The 22,807-nt window shown below is 38.2% G+C and overlaps 1 protein-coding gene across 1 annotated transcript in view; it reads right to left on the reverse strand.

The window, feature by feature from the left end:
- The window catches only part of LOC150093385 (uncharacterized), a 334,426-nt gene that overhangs the window by 23,640 nt on the left and 287,979 nt on the right, over positions 1-22,807 (reverse strand). Inside the window, exon 16 of the mRNA XM_090414082.1 lies at positions 5,271-5,309. Within this exon, the coding sequence (XP_090270208.1) occupies positions 5,271-5,309 (39 nt within the window). The remainder of the gene's footprint in view (positions 1-5,270; positions 5,310-22,807) is intronic.

Here is a 22,807-nt window from a genome sequence, read left to right on the forward strand (position 1 = left end):
TCCTCTTCCACCTCATATAATAAGACAAAGTGGCAATGATTAGACTTGAGGCCACATGAAGGCCCTTCAATGGATGCTAGTTTGGATTCATTTTAATCCAAAATTTATTTTTAAACATTTCTGGGCAGTTTTGACATGACAGCTATTTCATTTTGTCATCTATGTTGTTTACTTCTTGAAAGAAAAAAATACGCAATGCTATGATTCTCACCTTTTTTTTTTTTTTTTTTTGCTAGTTTTTAAATGGAGCATTTTGAAAGGATGCTCTTGACCTTCACTCAGTGACCTTTAACTTTCTATCTGGTTATGATAATTGTGATATGGTCTCTAATTTGGCCACATGGTTAACATATTAGACACATTCCTCTTCCACCTCTGCATTACAGAATTCAATTTATTATAAAAAAGAGAATAACAATAGTCTAGCTTTTCTTTACACAACATCCCTTCTTTCCTAGTACAGAAAACTGACTCACATGGGCAAACTTTACCATTGTTTCTTCCAACAGTATAGTACAGGGTGTCCACACTAAACCTCCCAAGTTTCAAAGAATGGTAAAAAATCAAAACGTGGAAATATGTAAGGTTTGGGTTGTTCAAATGTTCCAGAGACCCTACAAGTTTCATCCAGAATTTTTTTTACAAAAATTTCGTCAGTGTTCCTTCTCATTTGTACAATTTTGACACCATGGTCCATACAATTAAGTAGTAGCAACACATTGAAACTAGTGAGGTCCAATGTGGACACCATGTATTAGCTATCAGAACTATCAATCTCCATTCTAACTGAAACATCCCTCATAGCTGAACATAACAATATCTGTCAACCTTCTTATCTAATAACAAACTTAGGAAACAGCTTGGAGAAGTGCCATGGCTTAAGAAGCAACATGGGAAAGATGTCAGTAGTGGATAGGAAATGGTCAGGGGAGGGAAGAAGCATCAGACTGCCAACCCATGATCAGGTGGATAAATCATGTGGTAGTTAAATGGATGAGCAGCATCATCAAGCAAGAGATGGAAAAAAAAAAGAAAACATTGGGGAGGAAAAATTAAGAAAAAGGTGATCAGTATACTTATGAGCAATACAAAGGAAAATTAGGAAGGCAAAATCAGATTATGAGAGGAAATTAACTGAGTAGGGCATGGAAATCCTAAAGAGGTCTTTCACTGTATGGTGAGTAACAGAAACAGAAGAAAGAGCTGAGTTACTAAATGATAACTTTGCAAGAGTATATCATGCAGGTGGAAATGTCGCAGTTGCCACTGTGACAGAAACCAATGTCAGAATAGAAGTAGAAAAACTGGAGGTGCTTGGCATAATGAGAATGAATCACCAATATGATTTATTCAGTGCATGTGCAAGAGAAGTGGAAATATCCCTGACCAAGCTATTTAAGTCTCAGTAAATCATCTTAATAATTTATTGCTAATTCACTCACTTTTTTTATATCAGAGTGACAGCTGAGTTGGACAAAGGAAACGGCTATACCATGATACTACTGGATTATGCAAAGACATTTTACAGCAAACTACATGGACATCTTGACATAAATTGGAGCAAATATAGAATAATTTGCAGCACACAGAAAAGATTCACTAAGTTGGTGTTGGGTTTTTTGAATCTTGGATATGAAGACAGATTGATGGAACACAATTATCAGAGGCTTGTGAATAGAAGAAAGAGATTGAATATAATTGAGATACATAAGTTGGTGAAGAACTGCTAACAGATTGATGTTGAGATTTTTTTTTTTTTTTTTTGTCGAGTAGAGGAAGGAAGTAGTAGAACAAGAGGCCATTCCTGGAAGCTGTATAAGGAGGATGTGAGTAAGGGAGGGAGGAGAAGTGGTTCTTTGCATCTTTACAACTTAAATATCAGCTTATTATGTGGCACCCAGTCAAATGCCTTTGCAAAATCCAAAAAAATGGCAGTATGGCCCTCACTAATTTCTCCAAGATCTTTACAACTACTGATAAAACACAAACTGACCTATAGTTAGACACATTCAGTTTTCTATCACCCTTATGCAATAGCACTATCTTATCTTCCTTCTATTCCTTGGATACCTTTCCTAGTCAGATTTTCATTGAAAAGGCAGGGCAATGGAGCTGTCAGTTCTTCAGCACATTCTCTCAAAACCCTTGGTGAAATACCATCCAGTCCCACAGCTTTACTGACATTCAGTGTACTCAATATTTGGAACACACTCTTCTTTTGCATCTCTAAACCTTGAACCTGCCCTATCCCTCTAGTATTAAAACTTACTTCTCCAGAAAGAAATACTCCAATAAAGTGTTTATTGAACAACTCCACTATGTCCTCTGTACCAGTCACTCTATTCCCATTTTAATCCCACAATGTCATTCTTCCATAATCATTTCATCTCCAACTGGTCACATAGCTAAAAAATTCCCTAGGATTATCTTTGGTTCTTAGTGCCAGTCTCTTCTCATATTCCAGTTTTGCCTTCCTCACCATATTAGTCACTCTCCTGGCCTGAATCTTATATTTTTCATGCATCTGCCCTCCACCTCTCTCCTCATATCTCTTCGATAATCTCTTTTTTATCTGCAGTTCCTGTTTGATATTCTTTGTCATCCACTTTAAACCAAATTGTGTCCTCTTCTTCTCGTGCAATACAGCTTGCTATTGCTGCCAACAAATATTCCTTCACAATTTCTTATGCACTAATGATATCCTGGCTTTCCAATTCTGCCCTCCATGGAACTGCCCCAAGTTGATATCTAAGCCTATTATAATCACCTGCCTATAATTCCACACAAATTCCCTTTTCTTTGATACTTCTGCATGTCTATTCATATTCCAAGTCAAAACACCACATGGTCACTCTCTCCAACTGGTAGGAGAGATGTCATCTCAGTTATTATCGACTCTTCTGATGCTATGAAAAAATTCAAAACTCTTGAACCTCTTGTTCCCTCTATTATATGTTGCCTAAGACATCTGTCCCTCAAGAATACCAGAAATTTCATTCCCTTATTACTACATGCATTTTCCTCTTCCCAGCTTATAATGCTGCAGTTAAAAGCTTCCATAACAATCCTTCTTCTTGCGCTTGCCAAGCTCAACTGCCTAAACATCTCCTGCTCCCCACCCTCTGTGCTCCCCGGCTTGTAGAAACATCCCACTAAATATCCTGTCTTGTCCACCTCTACCTCACATCATATGCTTTCAAAACCATTAGTGTCACTGTCTTACAAAGCCTCCACTCTTAGAGGACATAAGTCATCACTTATCATAAGCAATACTTCCCCACTTCATTTTCCCTTCCTATTCTGCCAAAAAATGCTGTACCCTACTTCTATTCCTGTTATCATCATCTTCCGTCAACCACTGAGATGTGGTTGATGGAAGATATACTCCTGGCATTAGTCAGTCTAAAGCATAAAAATGTCACTGCTTCTATACATATCATTATCCCCTCCAGACTCCACAGGACTCAGTGTTACCTGATGTCGTCCCCCTTCCCCCAAGCACCCATTCCCACAAGGGGCCACTCCTGCTACCATCCTGAGAATTCTAGTTTCTCTGCATTGATACACCAACTCTTTCAGAAAACAGCAATCTCTCCAGGTTGCTGTTTTCTTCCTATGTGCCTACGTCCTTTCTCATTAAAATGGAAGCAGTCTCTTGCATACAGCTCCTTCCTGTCCTCTAATGCCCTCCAAACATCCACATATTCCAATCCTCTCTTCTGACCCATTCTGGCTGTTATGCTATTCATTATTACTGCTCTTCTGCTCAGGGTAACACACACACACACACACACACACACTACCTTTCCTCTCTGCGTTTTCTTTTGTACAACCTCAAGTATGAATCTCAGATCTCTCGCCACCTAATTTATACTGCCTCTTAAGTCATTTGTGCTCACCATCACAATCATCTCATCTACGCTTTCACCCTGCTTAATTGCCATAGCCACTCTTTCTATTGTTCCTCCAGGCAAACTTCCTCTGGCATCCTATCTTGCATACCACGGAATCATTCAGTATCCATACATCATACCTCTTACCAGTCTGTTCCTTGATTGCTCACCTGCAGCCCCCCCCCCTCTCCCTCTCTCTCTGTGTTCCCCTACTTACCTGCTGTCCTGGCATCACTCTATCCCTGGTTCCAGCACTGTCTTGCATTTTTCTCATTCTCTCTTTCTGACTGTTTCCATTCTCTCCTCTTCTATCATTCCCATAACTCTCTCTCATTCCCTGCCACTGCTTCTATACCTATCATTATCCCCTGTTTTATTCTCTCCTCTTCTATCATTTTTGTAACTCTCTCTCATTCCCTGTCTTATAAATATGAAGGCTATAAGTAGAGTTCCACATGGTTCAATACTGGGACCATTTTATTATTAAAACGATTATATCAATGATACTGTCTCTGGATTATAGAGAGATAGTCAGTTGTTTGCAGATGACATGATGCTTGGGAGGGTTATTAATAATTGTGCTTATGTTATGGTTCTTCAGGAAGATTTCAGTAAGGTGGCAAAATGAATGGAGATATTAGTATAATACAGTTAAACGTCAAGTTCTGAAATTTGGGATACACAGATGGAAGACTACGTATTCTCTTGGTGGAGCTATACTGGAGAACATGTAAGGAGAAAATGATCTTGGAGTGATAGTAGGTAGAAATTTGATGTTCAGAGGATATGTTGCAAAGAATACAAAAATCAGTAGACACTGAATTAAAGACAATAATGAACAATGGATAACTTATACAAGAATTTTATTTCCATAAAATTTTCCAGAGCATCTGCACTAAGAAATTTAAATTAAATTTACAATTAATAATTAAATGAACAAGTAACAAAACAATTATGCAACAATGAGAATGTGTGAGTTACACATAAATGACATAGAGAGACCCATTCTGAAGTAGCTTTAGGTACTAACGATATTTTTAAAAAAGTTATATATACATATATATCAAAAATAATTTTTTTAAAATTATTCACTATGGCAAAGTATATGAAGAAAAATGATTTCCCATAAGATAATGTCAGTTCATCATTTCTATTCAGACTGAAATGATGAAGTAAGGTTTCATAGCTTTTCGTAAAATCTAAGAAAATGCTTTTGTGTAGGACCATAGTTTTTTTCAATGATATCTGAACATGCCATCTCCTCCTGTTTATCAAGCTCCCAAATTACAATGACAGTAAAACTGTGAAAAAAAAAGAATACAAATCCAAAACATCATCTAAAAGTATTAGAAAAACTGACTGAATTTAAATGCTTACCTTTGCAAGGATTCCTACCCGAAAATCTTATGGTCCTTTCTACAGAAAAATAAATTTTATTATTACTAAATGTGATGCTTTCTCATGTATTTACATTGGTCAAGATACAATTCCCTTAGTTCCATTTTAGTATGAGATTGAAAGGGAAGTGTTACGAATATAAAATATCTATGAAAATAGGATTAAAATATCATTGAGAATATCTATAAAAATTATAAGTATGAAAACATCAATGTAACCATTACTTAATTCTAAGGAAAGCATCAGAGAAGGCAAAAAAATTAATAGTCAAAGAAAGAGACTAAAAGGCTTCAGTTTAGTGATGTGAAACTATTAAACAAAAGGGTATTAAAAATCAATCATTATTTAAAAGCCAAATATTTCAAATTTAATTAAAAGCTTCAATATTGGTCTGAAAGCTTGTGAGAATATACCTTTAACCTTTACTGCCTTGATATGGCATTATTTAAAAGAAATGAACCTGCCCAGGAGCCCACATGTTTGCCTTTTATTAATGCTTTTGATTATGATTTCACAGGTACGATGGCTGTTTCAAATTGTTGGTTCTCATCCAAAACTAGACAGAAATCTTAAAAGGGAAGAACTCTATTTTCAATACCATAGCAATCTCACATTGAAAAGCTGTATTTTACATAAGTAAACACTCAACTATTACAATTTGTGCAGTGACCGAGAGTCCACTTATGCAGAATAATACAATTTTCTAACATGGGAATGCTAAAGAAAACCACACCAAGGAAACTTTGATATTGTAAGCTCTTAAGTCAATATCAATGCTTTACATTACATTACATCTCTTCTTCTTCTTCTTCCTTTTCACCACTTTTACCTTGCGATGTCGAGGGTTTTCAATTCATTTAACTTCAACCATACAGAAGGATAAACTGGCAGAAAAACCTTGCAGTCCACATGCAAGACCAGCTAACTTGGCTATGTCTGAGAAAGATCCTAAACTCCTCACATCTGTGATGGGAATTGAACCCAGGACACTCCTTTCCCAGGCATATGGTTGCAAAGCGCATAGCCATTCGGCTAACTGGGCAGACCGTGGTTAAGTTTAAAATATGTGACTTTGAAATTGATGACTTTTTAATATGCTTTCATTCAATATGGTATTTAACATGGTTATCAATTCTTCTATTGGTTCACAATGGCAATTATTTCATCTTCAGAGATTTACAGAAAACTAAAATAGGGCAATTTTCATTAGACTAGAGTAAATGATTTACTAAAATAAAGAGCCAAAGGCTTCATTTCAGCAATACAAAATTATATAAGTAAAGCGGATATTATTAGATCCAGCATTATTTCAAAGCCGAATGTAGAAACTATGAAAGTTTCATAAAAATAAGTTGACCAGACAGCTTATGGGAATACACTCACTGCATTTACGAGTTGCCTTAGCACGAACCACTTAGAAAACATAGGTGCCGCCAAAGCGTCTACATATTTGCTTTCTATTAGTCCATTTTGATAAGGTTTCACAGGCCTCCCAGCTGTTTTGGACTGGTTGGTTCTTCTCAGAGACCAAACAGAAACCTTAAGAGAGCAAAAACTCTCATTCAGTACTAAGAAACTTGAAATGTTGGAGAGGTGTATTTTTTGTAAGCGAACTATCGGTCGGTGCGTAAAAGTATTTACTAAAGAGCCAAAAGGCTTCAGTTCAGTGATGCAAAATTATATAAGTAAAGTGGATATTAGGCAAGGAGGGTGACCTGGTTGGTGAGAGTAGCTAAAGAGAGGTATGAACAGCAGTTTGCTAATGAAGCCAAAAAGAATCCTAGGGAGTTCTTTCGATATATAGCCAGCAAAAGAAAGAATGATTATGGAAGGATGACACTGACTGGAGAAAATGGTATATAGACAGCTGTAGCAGAATGTGTGGTGGAGATACTTAATGAGCAATTCATAAAGATCTTTCAATCTTGTGAATGTGACTTCATGGAGAGATTGACAGCAGTTGTTGATGGGGAGGAGAGACTGACTGTAAGTGAGCAAGAGGTGTTTGGGGAGTTGAGTAAACTACATCTAAATAAGGCTCTGGGACTTGATAATATATCACCGTGTATTCTGAAGGAAAGTGCCAGAGAGTTGACACCTGCCTTGACATATTTTTTTAATACGAGTCTTGTACTTGATCAAGTTCCTAAGGAGTGGAAGGAGGGCAAGATTGTGCCACTTCATAAAGGAGGTGATCGAACTCAATCATCAAACTATATGCCTATCTGTGTGTCAGGTATAATAACTAATATTTAAGGAATTGACAGCATATACTGGAAATATAGATTAAATAAACTTTAATATACACTTTCCGATATTTCGGTGAACATCACGTTGCCATCTTCTTGGGAACTTACTAAAAAGACACGTGCACACAAGTACTAATACAACAAATGAGGCTTAGGCTAGGATGCTAGCGTTTTCCTAAAGTCCTGATGGTGCCCCCTAGCGGGCTATATTGGTAGTTCTTGGCCTTTGGGCTGAAGTTCTTTTGATAAAAGTTTCCCAAATTTGGGGCAGTTTCATGCATCCAAATTTGTTGAGGTTTGGCATGTTCCTAAGGGCCGAGGCTGATTCCATGAATAGTCTTTCATACTTGAACTTGCTGCGGTGTATTGCTGTGGCTTTCTTCCATCTTATTCTGTGGCGAGTATCCAGAGCATGGTCTGCAAGCCCAGAGTGGCTGTACTGGTGAAATCGGATGTAATCCTTGTGTTCTGAGATTCTGATATTTGCTGTCCCGCCTGTTTGGCCAAAGTAGGACAGTTTTTTTAGTCTTTTTAGTAAGTTCCCAAGAAGATGGCAACGTGACGTTCGCCGAAATATCGGAAAGTGTATATTAAAGTTTATTTAATCTATATTTCCAGTATACGCTGTCAATTCCTTAAATATTAGTTATTATGTCTAACCAGCGTATAAGCCTCTCAACAAGAATACTGTGTGTCAGGTGTTGTGGTTAAGTTGTTGGAGAAGCTTGTGAGAACTAGGATCCAGAGTTGGGTTGACATCAATGGTATAATCTTTGATGGATAGCATGGATTTGCTAAAGGGAGGTCATGTTTTAGTAATCTACTTACTTATTACAATAAAGTGACCTGCTTCCTTGGACAGAGGAAAAGGATACACAGTAATATACTTGGATTTTGCAAAGGCTTTTGATAAAGTACCTCATGATAGGTTGACAGTCAAACTAGAGCAGATGGGGTTGGATATTAGATTAGTGCATTGGATTGGAGACTGGCTATCTGATAGGTATCAACAAGTTGTGTATGGGGGTGCGATATCCAGGAAAAGGAAAGTTACTAGTGGAATGCCTCAGGGGTCTGTTTTAGGGCCATTACTATTTAACTTGTATATTAATGATATTGGCGAAGATTTGGATGGGGATATTCTGTTGTTTGCAGATGATGCAAAATTGGGATGAACCATGAAGTGTAGTGAAGATGTTGTCAAGAAGACTTGAATAAATTGAGTGATTGGGCACGGAAATGGGGATGCGAGTTCAATGTTGCAAAATGTAAGGTTTTAAAATTTGGAAAACAAAGATGGGATGCAGAATTTATGCTTGGTGAGAATATATTGTTGGAGGTAGAGAAAATAAGAGATCTGGGGGTGATAGTGGATGAGGATCTAAAATTTAGGGGACACATTGCCTAAATTGTGAAGACAACACAAAAGCTTCTGGGAATGATGCAGAGGACACTGACGTGTAGAAGTAGGGAGATTCTTGTTCCATTGTATAAGGCTTTGATTAGGCCACACATGGACTATTGTGCCCAGATTTGGTCACCAGGTTTTCAGAAGGATGAAGAGATGTTGGAAAGGGTCCAAAGGCAACTGACTAAGGTAGTTTCTGACCTCTGGAATGTTGAGTATGAGGAAAGATTGAGAAGATGTAATTTGCAGAGTCTGGTGGAGAGGAGGAAGAGGGGAGATATGATAGAGACTTACAAGTTGGTAAGGGGTTGTTATAAGATCAATGGTGGAGAAGTTCTACAGAGAATAGTGGGAGATCAGGGGAGAACCAGAGGTCATCCCTGGAAACTGTACAAAGAGGGTGTGAGTAGTAGAGTGAGAGGCAGGTTTTTTTTGTGCAGAGTTGTGAATGATTGGAATGCCTTGCCTGAGAGTGTGGTGTCTGCAAGGAGTTTGAATGTGTTTAAGGTTCGGTATGATGAGGTGTGTGTGTGATAAAAGACTTCCTGGATGTGTCTTTGACTCCATGAGGTCTTGGGGTAATAATAATAATAATAATAATTAGATCCATCATTATTTCAAAGCTGAATGTAAAAATATTTCAGTGTATTTGGTGTGTGGGGTAAGTTTGAGGGAAGAATGGTCTTGTATAAAGGGATGGCCTACCCATAAATGTGTTTATTATCAGAAGTCTGCAGAATTATTAACTTGTATGAACCTAACACAGAAAGTCAGAGAAACTAGATTATATGATGGGAGAAATGGTAAGAATCTGTGTAACAGAGTGACCATGCTATGCAACTGTGTTAATGAGATGAATGTTCATTATCATAGAAATGATTATGAGAAAATAACAATTTTGTGTTGATCCAGTTTGGACTTATTAAGCAAGTGCAAAGATGTCAGAAAGTTATCCAACTGGGTCACAGACTATGGATATGAGTATATAAAAAAACATGCAGGTAACTTATTATGTCTGCATACAAATGTTCAGGGATATCAGAAACAAAGGGTAGAGTTTGTTGCCTTGGTGAACACACTAGAGTCTCAGTTTGTAGGCATTTATGATTGGCTATAAGATGCAGGCATACTAACTGATATCAAGTGCACAGGGTAGTACAGTATTTTAGGAAGGACAGACAGGATAGGAAAGAATGGGATGTGCTGCTAAAGATACTGGATGATTTTAGACCAGTTAGGGTATAAAACTATAACTGCAACACTAGCAACAATTTTCCATGTGGCAGTGAGTTTGACGCTATCTGGTGAGAGGTGTCAGTATAAGTTTAAATACCTAGTGAGGTGTTGATACAACCCTATTAGATTGGTTGCTATTGACAAAATGCATTACCAAATAAATATGATGCATGCAAAATGAGTAATTGTTATGGGGGACTCTGATTATCCAAAAATAATTATTATTCCCTCTATTTAACTCTGCAATATACCATACATTGTCTTATCTCCCAAGCAACTATCTTCACAAGAAGCAATCCCTGCTACCAGCCCTGGTAACTGTAGTTTCTCTTCCCTACATTCTTGTGCCCAGAAATAACAATCTACAGATGCCTACATCCTTTCATGTTCAAATGTAGTCCATCTCTCAGATGCAGTCTCTTCTATCCTCAAATGCACTCTATGCATGTACATATTCCAGACCTCTCTTTTGACATATTCCCACTATCATGTAGTTCATTATTGCTGCTCTCTTTCTCAATTCTGCATTATCATATCTGAACAATACACTCATTATCTACCCTCTTACATTTTCCTGCTGGAAAATTTCTAAGATTGACATCCGATCTCTCATCATCCATTCATGCTACCTCTCAGATGACTTGCACCAACCATAACTATCATCTCATCCACATTCTGACCTCACTTTATTGCTCTATTGTTTCTCTAGACAAGCACTCCTCATTCCTTTTATACCTGCATCCCACACTCTCTTTCTTCTAACACTCTTCCTCCTTGTTCTCTCGCTTATCATCTACCTTCCAACCATTTCTAACTTCCTCTCTATCTGTTGCTCCTATTGTCTTTCTCTCTATCCCTTGCTCTCCTCTCTCTTTCTCTACCATTTGCTCCTATTCTCTTTCTCTATCCTATGCTCTCTCCCTCCCTTGCTCCTATTCTATCTTGCCATCTTGTCTTAATCTCTTTCTTAAGTCTTCCTCTTGAATTTTCCTGAGCCTGACTCCAATCTCATCTCATATCTTAATCTCTTTCTTAAAAAAGGAATGGATGCTGAGTTTTTAGATGTGTGGATTGAGTTTGAGGGATGAATGGATTTGTATAAGAGATATGGCCTATACTTGAATGTGTTTGGTATCAGGAGTCTTGAAAAAAAGACCTAACAGAGAGTGTCAGATAAACTCAATTATGATAAGGAGGAATGGTGAAAATCTGTGTGTAAAAGTGACAATATTATGTAACTATGCTAATGATGGAATGGGTATTATTATGGAAATGATTATGAGGAGAGAATGATTTTGTGCTCGTCTCATTCGGACCTATCAAGCACGTGAAAAGATATTGACATAAGTAAGGCACTAGATAAGAAGAGATCTTATTTAACAGATGAGAGTATACAAAAAAAGCATGTAGGTAAACTTATCATGTCTATACAAGAATGCTAAGAGTATCGCAAACAAAGGGGTAGAGTTTGTTGCCTTGGTCAATGCTTTCAAGCCTCATAATGTAGGCATTAGTGAGACCTGGCTATTAGAAGCAGACATACTGAACTAAATGGTATAGACAGGATAGGAGAGGAGGAGGAGGATGTGCTGTTAATGATATTAGATGACTTGAATCTAGTTACAGTTGAAACCTATGACTGCAATACTAGTAACAATTTTTCATGTAGCAGTGAGTTTGAAGCCATCTTGCATGAGTTGGAGTCAAATAAGATCAAATACATAGTGGGATGTAGTTACAAACACCTAGTGGTTTGTAGCAACATCCCACTATGCATCAGTTACTAGTAAAGAAGAAATGCATTACCAAATAAAGATGATGAGTGAGTAATAAATAATCATAATGTTCAGATAATTTAATTATCTGAACATTGGTTGGGTAACTGTAAAATCTCATGAGAAAAATTAAACTGAATTTACTGAGCTATTACAAGACAATTTCTTCAAGTGGCATGTGAATTGAGGTGAAAAGGAAATTGAGGTGAAAGAGGGTTAGATCTGATTATAGTGTCAGAGGTTTTTTTTTAATTAAAGATATAACTAATCTGCTTAGAGTTGGTGATAGTGATCCTGTAGTACTCACTTGGGAAATGGATGAGTTTATGAATGCTCCATTCAGAAAAGGTTGCATGCTAAACTACAAAGCAGGAAATTATAACCACCTGAGAAGTATACTAAGTTCTGCACCATAGTATCAATTGTTGGCTGGGAAGAATATTGACAGTGCATGGGGAATGTTTAAAAAAATACTTAAATGATGCAATATCAGAATGTATCCCTAAAGTTCAAATTTCAGTTTTGTCAGTTTTGAAAATTATAAGCAACAGGCCAGAAGAGTGCATGACTGTTTGTATGGAAAGCTAAGTCCGAGTATGAAAACAAACTGGCTCTGCAACCTAAAAATAACCCAAAAGAAATCTATTGTTATGCTGCAAGTGAAAATAAGAATGACTGTGAAAGAATAACTCTACCGAATGCAGATGGTATGCAGGTGACTGATAGAAGAGATTATTCAGTGGTGTATGTAACATTGAGCTCACTGCTACATCTTCACTGTATGAAGAAACTCATATGAGGAGGAGGTATTCGAGCTGTTGCACAAACTAAATAAGAATTCAATAGGGACTGATGGGATATCAGCACAGATGTTATAAGAGTGTTCGGGTGAAGTGGCTATTCCTCTGATCATGCTATATAATTTGAGTCTCAGAACAAGAAAGATTCAACAAGAGTAGAAAGAATGTATGGTAAGCCGATTACACAAGGTGGTACAAAGACCAATATATCCAACTCTTGACCTATCAGTATCTCTGGAGTGGTGATGAAGATTTTGGAAAACTTCATTCAACTTGAATTCAGAAATGGGCTGACAGAGAATCTCTACTCTGCAATGAACAGCATGGATTTACTAAAGGAAGGTCGTGTTTTAAGAACTTGCTAACATTGTATAATGTTATTACCAGTCAGCTAGACAAGGGGAATGGATACACCATAATAATTTTGTATTTTGCTAAGGCTTTTGACACATGGAAGACTGTTACATAAATTTGAAAATATGGGATTGGATTATAAATTATTGGCATGGATAAGAGAATGGCTGACCAACAGATATCAAAAAGTGGTATAAAGGGGGGGGGGTAGGTTTTGAAGATTTAAGGTTTTAATTTTGAAGAACTGTGCCACAAGGATCAGTTCTTTGTCCATTGTTATTCAATCTGTAAATTAATGGCGTTGGGAAGGATTTGACATACATCTATTTGCTGATGTTGCAAAGATAGGGGTATTTGGTGTGTGGGGTGAGTTTTTCAAATTCATTCTTCGGCAAATGAATGGGGGTATCGGTTTAATGCAGCAAAATGTAAGGTCTTGAGGTTTGGGACACATCGATGGGATTCTGCATACTCTATTGGAGGAGCTATACCGGAGGAAGTAGGGGTTGATGATTGATAGAAACATGAAATTTAGGGGACATATTGCAAAGGTGGTGAAGGTAACACAGAGGATTGCTGCAATAATGAGAAGGACATTGCCCGGCAGAGATAAAAGAGTTATCATTCCGTTGTATAAGACGCTAATCAGACCACACTTAGACTATTGTTCTCAGATTTGGTCCCCAGGATTTGAAGGAGATAAATTAACTGTGGAAAGGATACAAAGATGGATGACAAAGATGGTTTCAGGACTGTACAAGGATAGTTATGAGGATCGGCTGAGGGAATGTGGACTGCAGATTTTGGTGGATAGAAGAAGGAGAGGTGATATGATTGAGACTTTTAAACTGTTGAGAGGTGGTTACAGGGTTGACACTGGGGAGTTCTTTTGCTTGGTTAAACAGCGGGAAGGAGTGATGACAAGGGGCCATCCCTGGAAGTTACGAAAGGAAGCTGTGAGCAAGAGGGTGAGGAGTGGTTTCTTTGCATGGAGGGTGGTTGAACTGTGGAATGCATTGCCTGATAGAGTGGTGAGAGTGAGAATGGATGAGTTTAAGGAGTGGTATAATAGACTTTGTGTTTCCTAGGAGGGACCTCCCCACGATGAGTCTTGATAGACTTTTTGTTTCCTAGGAAGGACCTTCCGCAATGAGTCTTTTGACTCATGGAGGCCTGAATAATAATAATAATAATTCAAATGTTCTTTCTACATAGCCAGAACATTTGCATAAACATCATTCTTAATTATTTTCTGTAGTGTCTAAGTAATATACTAAATATTTTCACTTTCTCATCCTTCAATCTTGCTTCTTCCAACAGTCCTTTCACATTCAATCTCGTACTGCAATTATTACCAGACAAATTGTTTTGTTCCTACCATTTCTTTTACTTTTCTTTTCTGCTTTTCACTTTTAAGTTATCATTATTTCATTAATTGGCAACACTAGCCATTATTCAAACAGTACCTATCATATGTGTCAAACTCATTCACTGACAAATCACCCACAATCACCTGTGGCAACCCATTTGTCAACTTCCAAGCAAAAAATCTTGTCCTAACAAACTTGCTAGCCACATTTCCACAATTTCCATGGGTAACCCCCTCATTCTTTCCCTTCCTGCCATGTACTGAAAAAAAAAAAAAAAAGACTTTTTTTGAATTCTATAACCTATGAAACACCCTTCCAATCGCTTATATGCTTCTAGCATGTTTCCTCCTTTCTTTTAATGTTACACGGTGATCAGCATTCATTTTTGAAATTATGGATTCTGCAGGTTTCCTCCTTTTAAAAAATCTATCAACCAGTTTTTGAAGCCTGCAGATCCTCAATATATTCTCATATGGAACATTCCACAGACCTGACACAATCTTTGTCACTCACCTCTGGATCCCACATAATCTGGATGTCCAGATCTGAAGTCCAGAACTTTTCTATCCTTGCTTGTTAGTATGTTGTTCAACAACCACATAATTTGACATGCTGTGTTGGCTACCTCTGCAATATGTCCTCTAAACTTCAACTCCCTATCCACAATCATCCCCAACTCCCTAGTCTCATCAGTTTTCTGCAGTTCAATTTCATCAATATAATACAGAGCTTGAGGTCTCTTCTTCCGAAAGCGAATCATGTTGCACTTGGAGACATAAACTGGAAGCCATTTACCTTTGCTCATACTACCAGTCTATTTAAGTCAACCTTCATATACTATTGCTCTTCCCAGTTTTGCAGCATCAGCAAACAACCAAATATTTCCTATCAAATTATTTCCTATACCACTGATGTACAAATTAAATAGCATAAAAACATGTACTGATGACTGGATTCATCTCCTCCATAATTATTATTATTATTATTTATTATTATTACGGGCTACTCCAGGGAGTCCTTAGACTCATCGAGGGAGGCCCTAAACATCATGTTCACACAACTGTTCAACATTCTCACAGTATCTATCATACCTTGCCTTGAACTCACTCACTGTCATAGCACCCACAACAGACTCTGGCAGCTTATTCCACTCATTTACCACTCTAAAAGTAAAGAACCCAGCTCTAACACCCCTGCTAACCACGCTCTTGCCAAGCTTCCATGGGTGTCCCCTAGTTCTCCCACCACCAGTCCTGATCTCAAAAATATCCTCTGAATTAATCCTATAGAATCCTTTTAGCAATTTGAATGTCTCAATCACATCTCCCCTTTTCCACCTATCAACTAGTTTCTGCAACCCACAAATCTTCAACCTGTTCTCATATGGTTCATTCCATAGACCTGCTATCATCTTAGTCACTCGCCTCTGGATCCTCTCCACCTCCTCCCCATCAAGAAGGAACCGAGGTAACCAAATCTGGGCACAGTAGTCGAGATGAGGTCTTATCAGGGCTCGGTACAGAGGTACAATAACTTGCTTGTCTCTGCTCGTCAAGGTATTTTTCAACAACCAAGTGAGTTGATGAGCTGATTTAGCTACTTTTGCAATGTGCCCCCTAAACTTCATCTCCCTATCCACCAACACTCCCAAGTCCCTGGCCTCATCAATCTCTTGGAGTACAGTTCCACCAATGTGGTATACTGCTGCTAATCTTTTCACCCCAAAATGCATAACCTTACATTTTGTCACATTAAATTGACATCCATTCTCCTTAGCCCAGAACTCCAATCTATCTAAGTCATCTTGCAAGACTTTGACATCTTCTGCATTCACTATCGCCCTACCCAACTTTGCATCATCAGTGAACAAATGAACTGTCCCACTTAGACCCTTCCCTACATCATTAATGAACAGATTAAACAGCAGTGGTCCAAGAACAGAACCCTGTGGCACACCACTAGTCACAGGCCATCTTTTGGACTCTACTCCTGAATAAACTACTCTTTGATATCTCTCCATCAACCACCCAGCTATCCATCTCACCAACCCTATATCCATTCCCATATGTTGTAGTTTACGGATTAGAATTCCATGTGGTATCCTGTCAAACGCCTTTGCCAGGTCCAGCAGTATCACTGTAAACCCATTTCCCTTATCCAGTTCAGCCGTCACCTTGTTATAAAACTTGAGCAAGTTACTGAGGCATAATCTACCCTTCACAAAGCCATGCTGTCCTCTGTACAGTATCTCATTTTCATCAATCCATTCCTGTATTTTTCCCTTGACTACTTTCTCCAAGACCTTGACAACGACTCCTGATATGCTGATTGGTCGGTAATTTGCAACCATAGTCTTAGATCCTCCTTTATGCAGTGAAACTATTTTCCCCTCTTTCCACGCCTTCGGGACCAAGCCAGACCCGAGACTCAGATTAAACAACATGGTCAAGGGCGCTGATAATTCCTTAGCCGCTTCATGCAAGACCCGTGCCAGTATACCATCCAGTCCCACAGATGTATTCACATTAAGGTTCTGTGATAGACTATTCACCTCCACTTCATTCATCACAATTCCCGTATAAACTAATGGTTCCCTCATTGTTTCAACGTCACCACCTGGATGATATACTTTTGCAAAGTGCCCGCTCAGTAACTCCACTATATCGACTGGTTCAGTGAACTCTTTACCATCGTCATTCCTTAAAATCATTTTGCCATGTACAGTTTTTTTCTTGCTTACAGCATATTGAAAGAACTGTTTGGGATTCTCTTTTGCTTGCATAGCTAGTTTCCTTTCATAATTGGCTTTTGCTGTTTTTACCACACTCGTTACCCTTCTAGCCTGCACTTTATACCGTTCGTGTGCCTTCAGGTCACCCCTTTCTTTAAATTCCCTCCATAGTTGTTTCTTTTTTTGCAGCTCAAGCTTAATGGTGTTATTCATCCATTTAACCCCTACTTGTTTCACTATTCGGACCTTAGGTATACAATCAGCCATAACCTCCTGTAAATGCTCTTTGACCACTTCCCATGCTCTATCGACGTCCAGTCCTTGCAGTTGTACATGCCATGGCACTGATCCAAGCAATCTCCTAAGCTTGTCACTTGCCAGCACGGTAATTCCACATATACCCTGTCTTTATCACAAATTGCACACCTTTAGCCACCTCCCAGGTCAAGACCTTATGGTCACTCTCACCAATAGGTGGCAACATGGTCATATTCATTACAATCAAATTTTGAGATGCAATTACCAGGTCAAGCACTCTCACACCCCTAGTATTTTCAATTACATGCTGTATCAGATAGTTATCCCTTAATAATTGAATAAAATCCATTTCCTTCCTCACGTGTCCTCTCCTCCTTCCAATCAATGTTACCATAGTTGAAATCCCCCATAATAATTACCCTCCTTCCACTCATTTCATCAATTTGTTTATGCATACCACCTCCACCATCTATTCCATCACCTGGTCTATAGCAGCACCCAACTGTATATTTTATTCTGCCAGTGTCAATCTCACACCAAATAGCCTCAAATGAGCTCCTTTCACTATCCTGCAATACTTCAATTCTCCTTGGCTGCAGTTCATCAGCTATCATCAATAACACCCCTCCCCCAATTTTATTCTCTCTGTCCCTCCCAAACATACTATAACCTACACATTCTATCCCACTAACTATATCATCTTCCGTCAGCCATGTTTCACTAATGCCAATAACCTGTGGCCAGGAAGAGCCAATCAAGGCCAAAAATTCTTCCTTCTTGTTCCTAATACTCCTGGCATTAGTATACATGAATTGCAGTGATCCCTTTGTCCCACCCCTATCTTGATGCGTTATTCTAAATGTCCCATTCCCATTTTTTGTCTTTAGTGCTGGCTCAGGTACATTATATACATTTTTACACTCAACTGTCTCACTGATGTCTGGATATCCACTCCCCCCCCCCCCTCCTTGGTAGTTCTAGTTTCCCTGGTTCTGCACATCCATTTTCACTTCATTCAGCAACACTTTTTCCAGTCTCCGCACACCAAGTCCATTCAAATGCAGACCATCCATCTTGTATAAGTCCTTTCGCCCATCAAACTCATTCCACACATCCACGAATTCCACACCACACCGTCCGCATAACCTGCGCATAATGTCATTTGCGATTATGGCCCTCCTTCTAAACTCCTCTCTGTCATACTGCGGTAACAGACTCACCATTCTAACTCTGTCACTCTTTCCTTTCGCTACCTTTAACAATACTTTCAAGTCCTCTCTAATAAAAAATTTATCACCTTCAATTCATTCGTACCTGCCACAATTATTAATTCTTTCACCCTCTGTTTTTGCACTCTAATACTCTCACTTACATCCTTAAATTTCGCACCCGGTAAGTACGATTTAGTTACACTCCCATCTATTACTCCTCTTAATAACGAGTCACCATACAACACTCTTTCCTTCATTTCGGAAACTCTCCCACGCTGTTTATTTACGTTAGCCGACTCACTCTGGAAAGAGTTTTGCAGGTGCTCTAATTGCCGCTGCGCATTTTGTATCACTGCACGCAACCTAGCGATCTCACTTCCTACAAATGATTCCTCATTTTTTTTATCATTCAAACCATTTTCTCTTTCTGTATAATTGCTCTCACTCTTTCTTAGATCACCGCTCACATTGCCATCTTGTACACCGCAATTTCCTATCAAGCCACTATTTTCACTCGCATTCTGGCTTTCTTTAACCATAACTGTCTCACAACCTGACACATACTTCGACTCCTCACTTTGCATACACTTTCTACACATTCTCCCACCACTATCACTTTCAATCCAAACTCCAGCCTCATTTGGGAATGCATACATTCCACACACATCACATTGAACAAATTCCCTCACATTATAGTTTTTGAACAATGGCGTCGTATTTTTGGACGCCATTATCTTACGTCACATTGGCGCCATATTCAAATCTATGAAACGTATCGTTAAATACTAAATTAACAGAATTTACACCAAAATCACACAGACACAACAAGCTACCAAATTTAGACAATATTACGTTATGATTTTAACATATATTCTAATTTCCATTCAAAATTGTACTTAGCTTTCGGGAGCTCCCTGAAAACACGACCATTTGCCTGGCCCTCTAGCGGCAACCCGCTTGAGGGCCAGGCTAATCCACTCTTTGATATCTATCCATCAGCCACCTGTAATCTAAATCACCAGATTCATATCCATCCCCATTTACTAAGTAGCCATTTCCTTTATCCAACTCCATTGTCACTTTATTATAAGAAGTAAGCATATTACTAAGGCAAGGCCTGCCCCTTTACAAAACCATAATCACCCTTTAAAGTATCATATTCCTATCCAACCAGTTCTGAATTCCTAATTGGAAAAATTACCAATTTCTCCAATATCTTAACCATAATCTTAATAACTTAACCTTAACAAGTTACATTACTTAAATTTTTTATTTTAGCACTTGGAAAACTTGAAGTAAACTCATGGTCATCAATCACATGTTTTATAATTGAATCGCTATTAAATATAACGTTAATTCATGGCGATTTTATAATCAATTCTGACTACCTAATTATCTTTATGTGAAATTATTATTATTATTCAGGCCTCCATGGAGTCAAAAGACTCATCGTGGGAGGTCCCTCCTAGGAAACACAAAGTCTATCATACCACTCCTTAAACTCATTAACTGTTCTTACTCTCACCACTCTATCAGGCAATGCATTCCATGGTTCAACCACCCTCCATGCAAAGAAACCACTCCTCACTCTCTTGCTCACAGCTTTCTTTCGTAACTTCTGCCTTTGTCCCTTTCCACAGTTAATTTATCCCCTTCAAATCCTGGGGACCAAATATGAGAACAATAGTCTAAGTATGGTCTGATCAGGGTCTTATACAATGGAATGATATTCCATTATATAAGACCCTGATCTACTACTCTTTTATCTTTGCAGGTCAGCATCCTACTCATTATTGCAGTAATCCTCTGTGTTACCTTCACCACCTTTGCAATATGTCCCCTGAATTTCGGGTTTCTATCAATCATCAACCCCAGATCTCTTGTCTCCCCTACTTCTTCCTCCAATAGAGTATGTAGTGTCCCATCGAAGTGTCCCAAACCTCAAGATCTTACATTTTGCTGCATTAAATCAACACCCCCATTCATTTACCCATATGTCTAGATTATTCAAATCCTCTTGAAGGGCTACCACATTTACACTATTACTAATAACCGTTCCCAGCTTCGCATCATCTGCAAACAAGTGAATATCCCCCTGCAATCCACTAACAATGTCATTGATATAAAGGTTGAACAACATAGGTCCCAGTACTGAGCCCCATGGGACCTCGTCTTGTAACCTTCTGCCTCCTTGAAACTGCCCCACCATACAACACTCTCTCATACCTACCAGACAGTTAATCCTGAATCCAGTTGACCAACCTGACATCCAAACCTATGTGCTGCAACTTAGATATCAGCTTATCATGTGGCACCCTGTCAAATGCCTTTGCTAAATCCAAGAAAATGGCAGTATATGCCTTTCCCTCATCTACTGCTCTTGTAACTTTATTATAATAGGCTAGCGTATTACTAAATCAAGAGCGCCCCTCAACAAATCCATGTTAACTCTCACAGATAACAGTACCCTCATCTGCCCAATGCTGTATACAGTCCCTCACTAATTTCTCCAAGATCTTAACAACTACTGATGACATACAAACTGGCCTCTAATTAGACACTTCCAGTCTTCTACCGCCCTTATGCAATGGCACTATCTTAACCTTCCTTCCATTCCCTGAGCACCTTTCCCGTAGCCAGACTTTCATTGAAAAACCAAGTCAAAGGAGTTGTCAGTTCTTCAGCACATTCTCTCAAAACTCGTGGTAAAATACCATCCAATCACATGGCTTTACTGACATCCAGAGTACTCGGTATTTGGATCACATTCTTCTCTTGTAACTCTAAACCTCGAACCTGCCTTATCCCTCTAGTATTAAAATTTACTTCTCCAGTAAATTTAGTGCCAATCTCTTCTCATATTCCAGTTTTGCCTTCCTCATCATACTGGTAATTCTCCTGGCCTGCTTCTAATATTCTTCATGCATCTGTTCTTTACCTGACTCCTTATATCTCTTCCATAGCCTCTTTTTCACATGCAGTTGCTGTTTGATATTGTTTGTCATCCACTTTACACCAAATTGTGTCCACTTCTTCACTCGTGGAATACAGCTTACTATTGATGCTGCTAATAAATATTCCTTCACAATTTTCCAAGCACTAACGATATCCTGGCCTTCCAATTCCTCCCTCCATGAAACTGCCCCAGCTTGATATCTAAGACTATTATAATCACCTGCCTTATAATTCCATATACGTTCCCTTCTGTTTGATACACCTGTGTTGGATTCTGATTATGTAGAGATTAGAATAAATGTTATTTGATTCAGAATCCAACATGATTTTCCATCACAAGAGCTAAATTTGTAAATATTATTTAATGTAAATAACATAAATTATAATTTGATATCATATAACTACCTTAATTATATCAAATATTTAATTATTTAATCAAAGGAATGTGTTAATGATAATAAGATTCTGTATTAAATATTATTAAGCTCTTTTATTTATTGTTATGTCAATATTATAAGAACTTATATTTGCAATTTAACTACGCATTTATTGAAAAGCAAATATTCTAATTATTCCTATTTTGTGAAAGCTTAACGTTATGTAATAACTCAATGTAGTAGTATAGCCTAATGTAACATTGGCGAGAATGTTTACGTTTATCTGTTGTCATAGAGACGCGTGAAATAAACGAGCGCGAGTGGAACAGAGCGTGGGCGAAATAAAGAAGAGAAAATATATAGGAGGTAAGAGAGTGGGGACAGAAACTTGGAAGTGAAAGGAAGCAAGGGGATAAACTAGAGAAGTAGAAGTAAATAAAAGGTTCTTAAGGGTAGGAGTTAAGTGGATAATTTTTATAAGTGAGCAAGGACGAAACGAATTTTATAGTTAGCTGAAAGTGAAATCAGCAGTAATAATAGAAGGGAAATTAATGCTACAATTGGATAAAATAAAAAGCTGGACGTTTAAGGAAGAATTCTGAATAAACCCAACTGGTCTAGAATTGCGGCTTATTTCCGATTTGCCCTAAAAAGAACCTCACAGTGTCTTAATTAGTCTATGAGTGGTAACAAGGATAGTTGAAGTACCCTGTAATTGATGTCTAGAATTCTGAAGTGCGATTGATAGTGCTTTAAGTATAACTGTGGATAAGTCTTGTAGATGTGTTTTTT

This window comes from Typopeltis vanoorti, chromosome 24 (genome assembly GCF_054136105.1).
Source record: "Typopeltis vanoorti isolate ZY-2024b chromosome 24, IOZ_Tvanoo_1.0, whole genome shotgun sequence".
Classification (NCBI taxonomy): domain Eukaryota; kingdom Metazoa; phylum Arthropoda; class Arachnida; order Uropygi; family Thelyphonidae; genus Typopeltis; species Typopeltis vanoorti.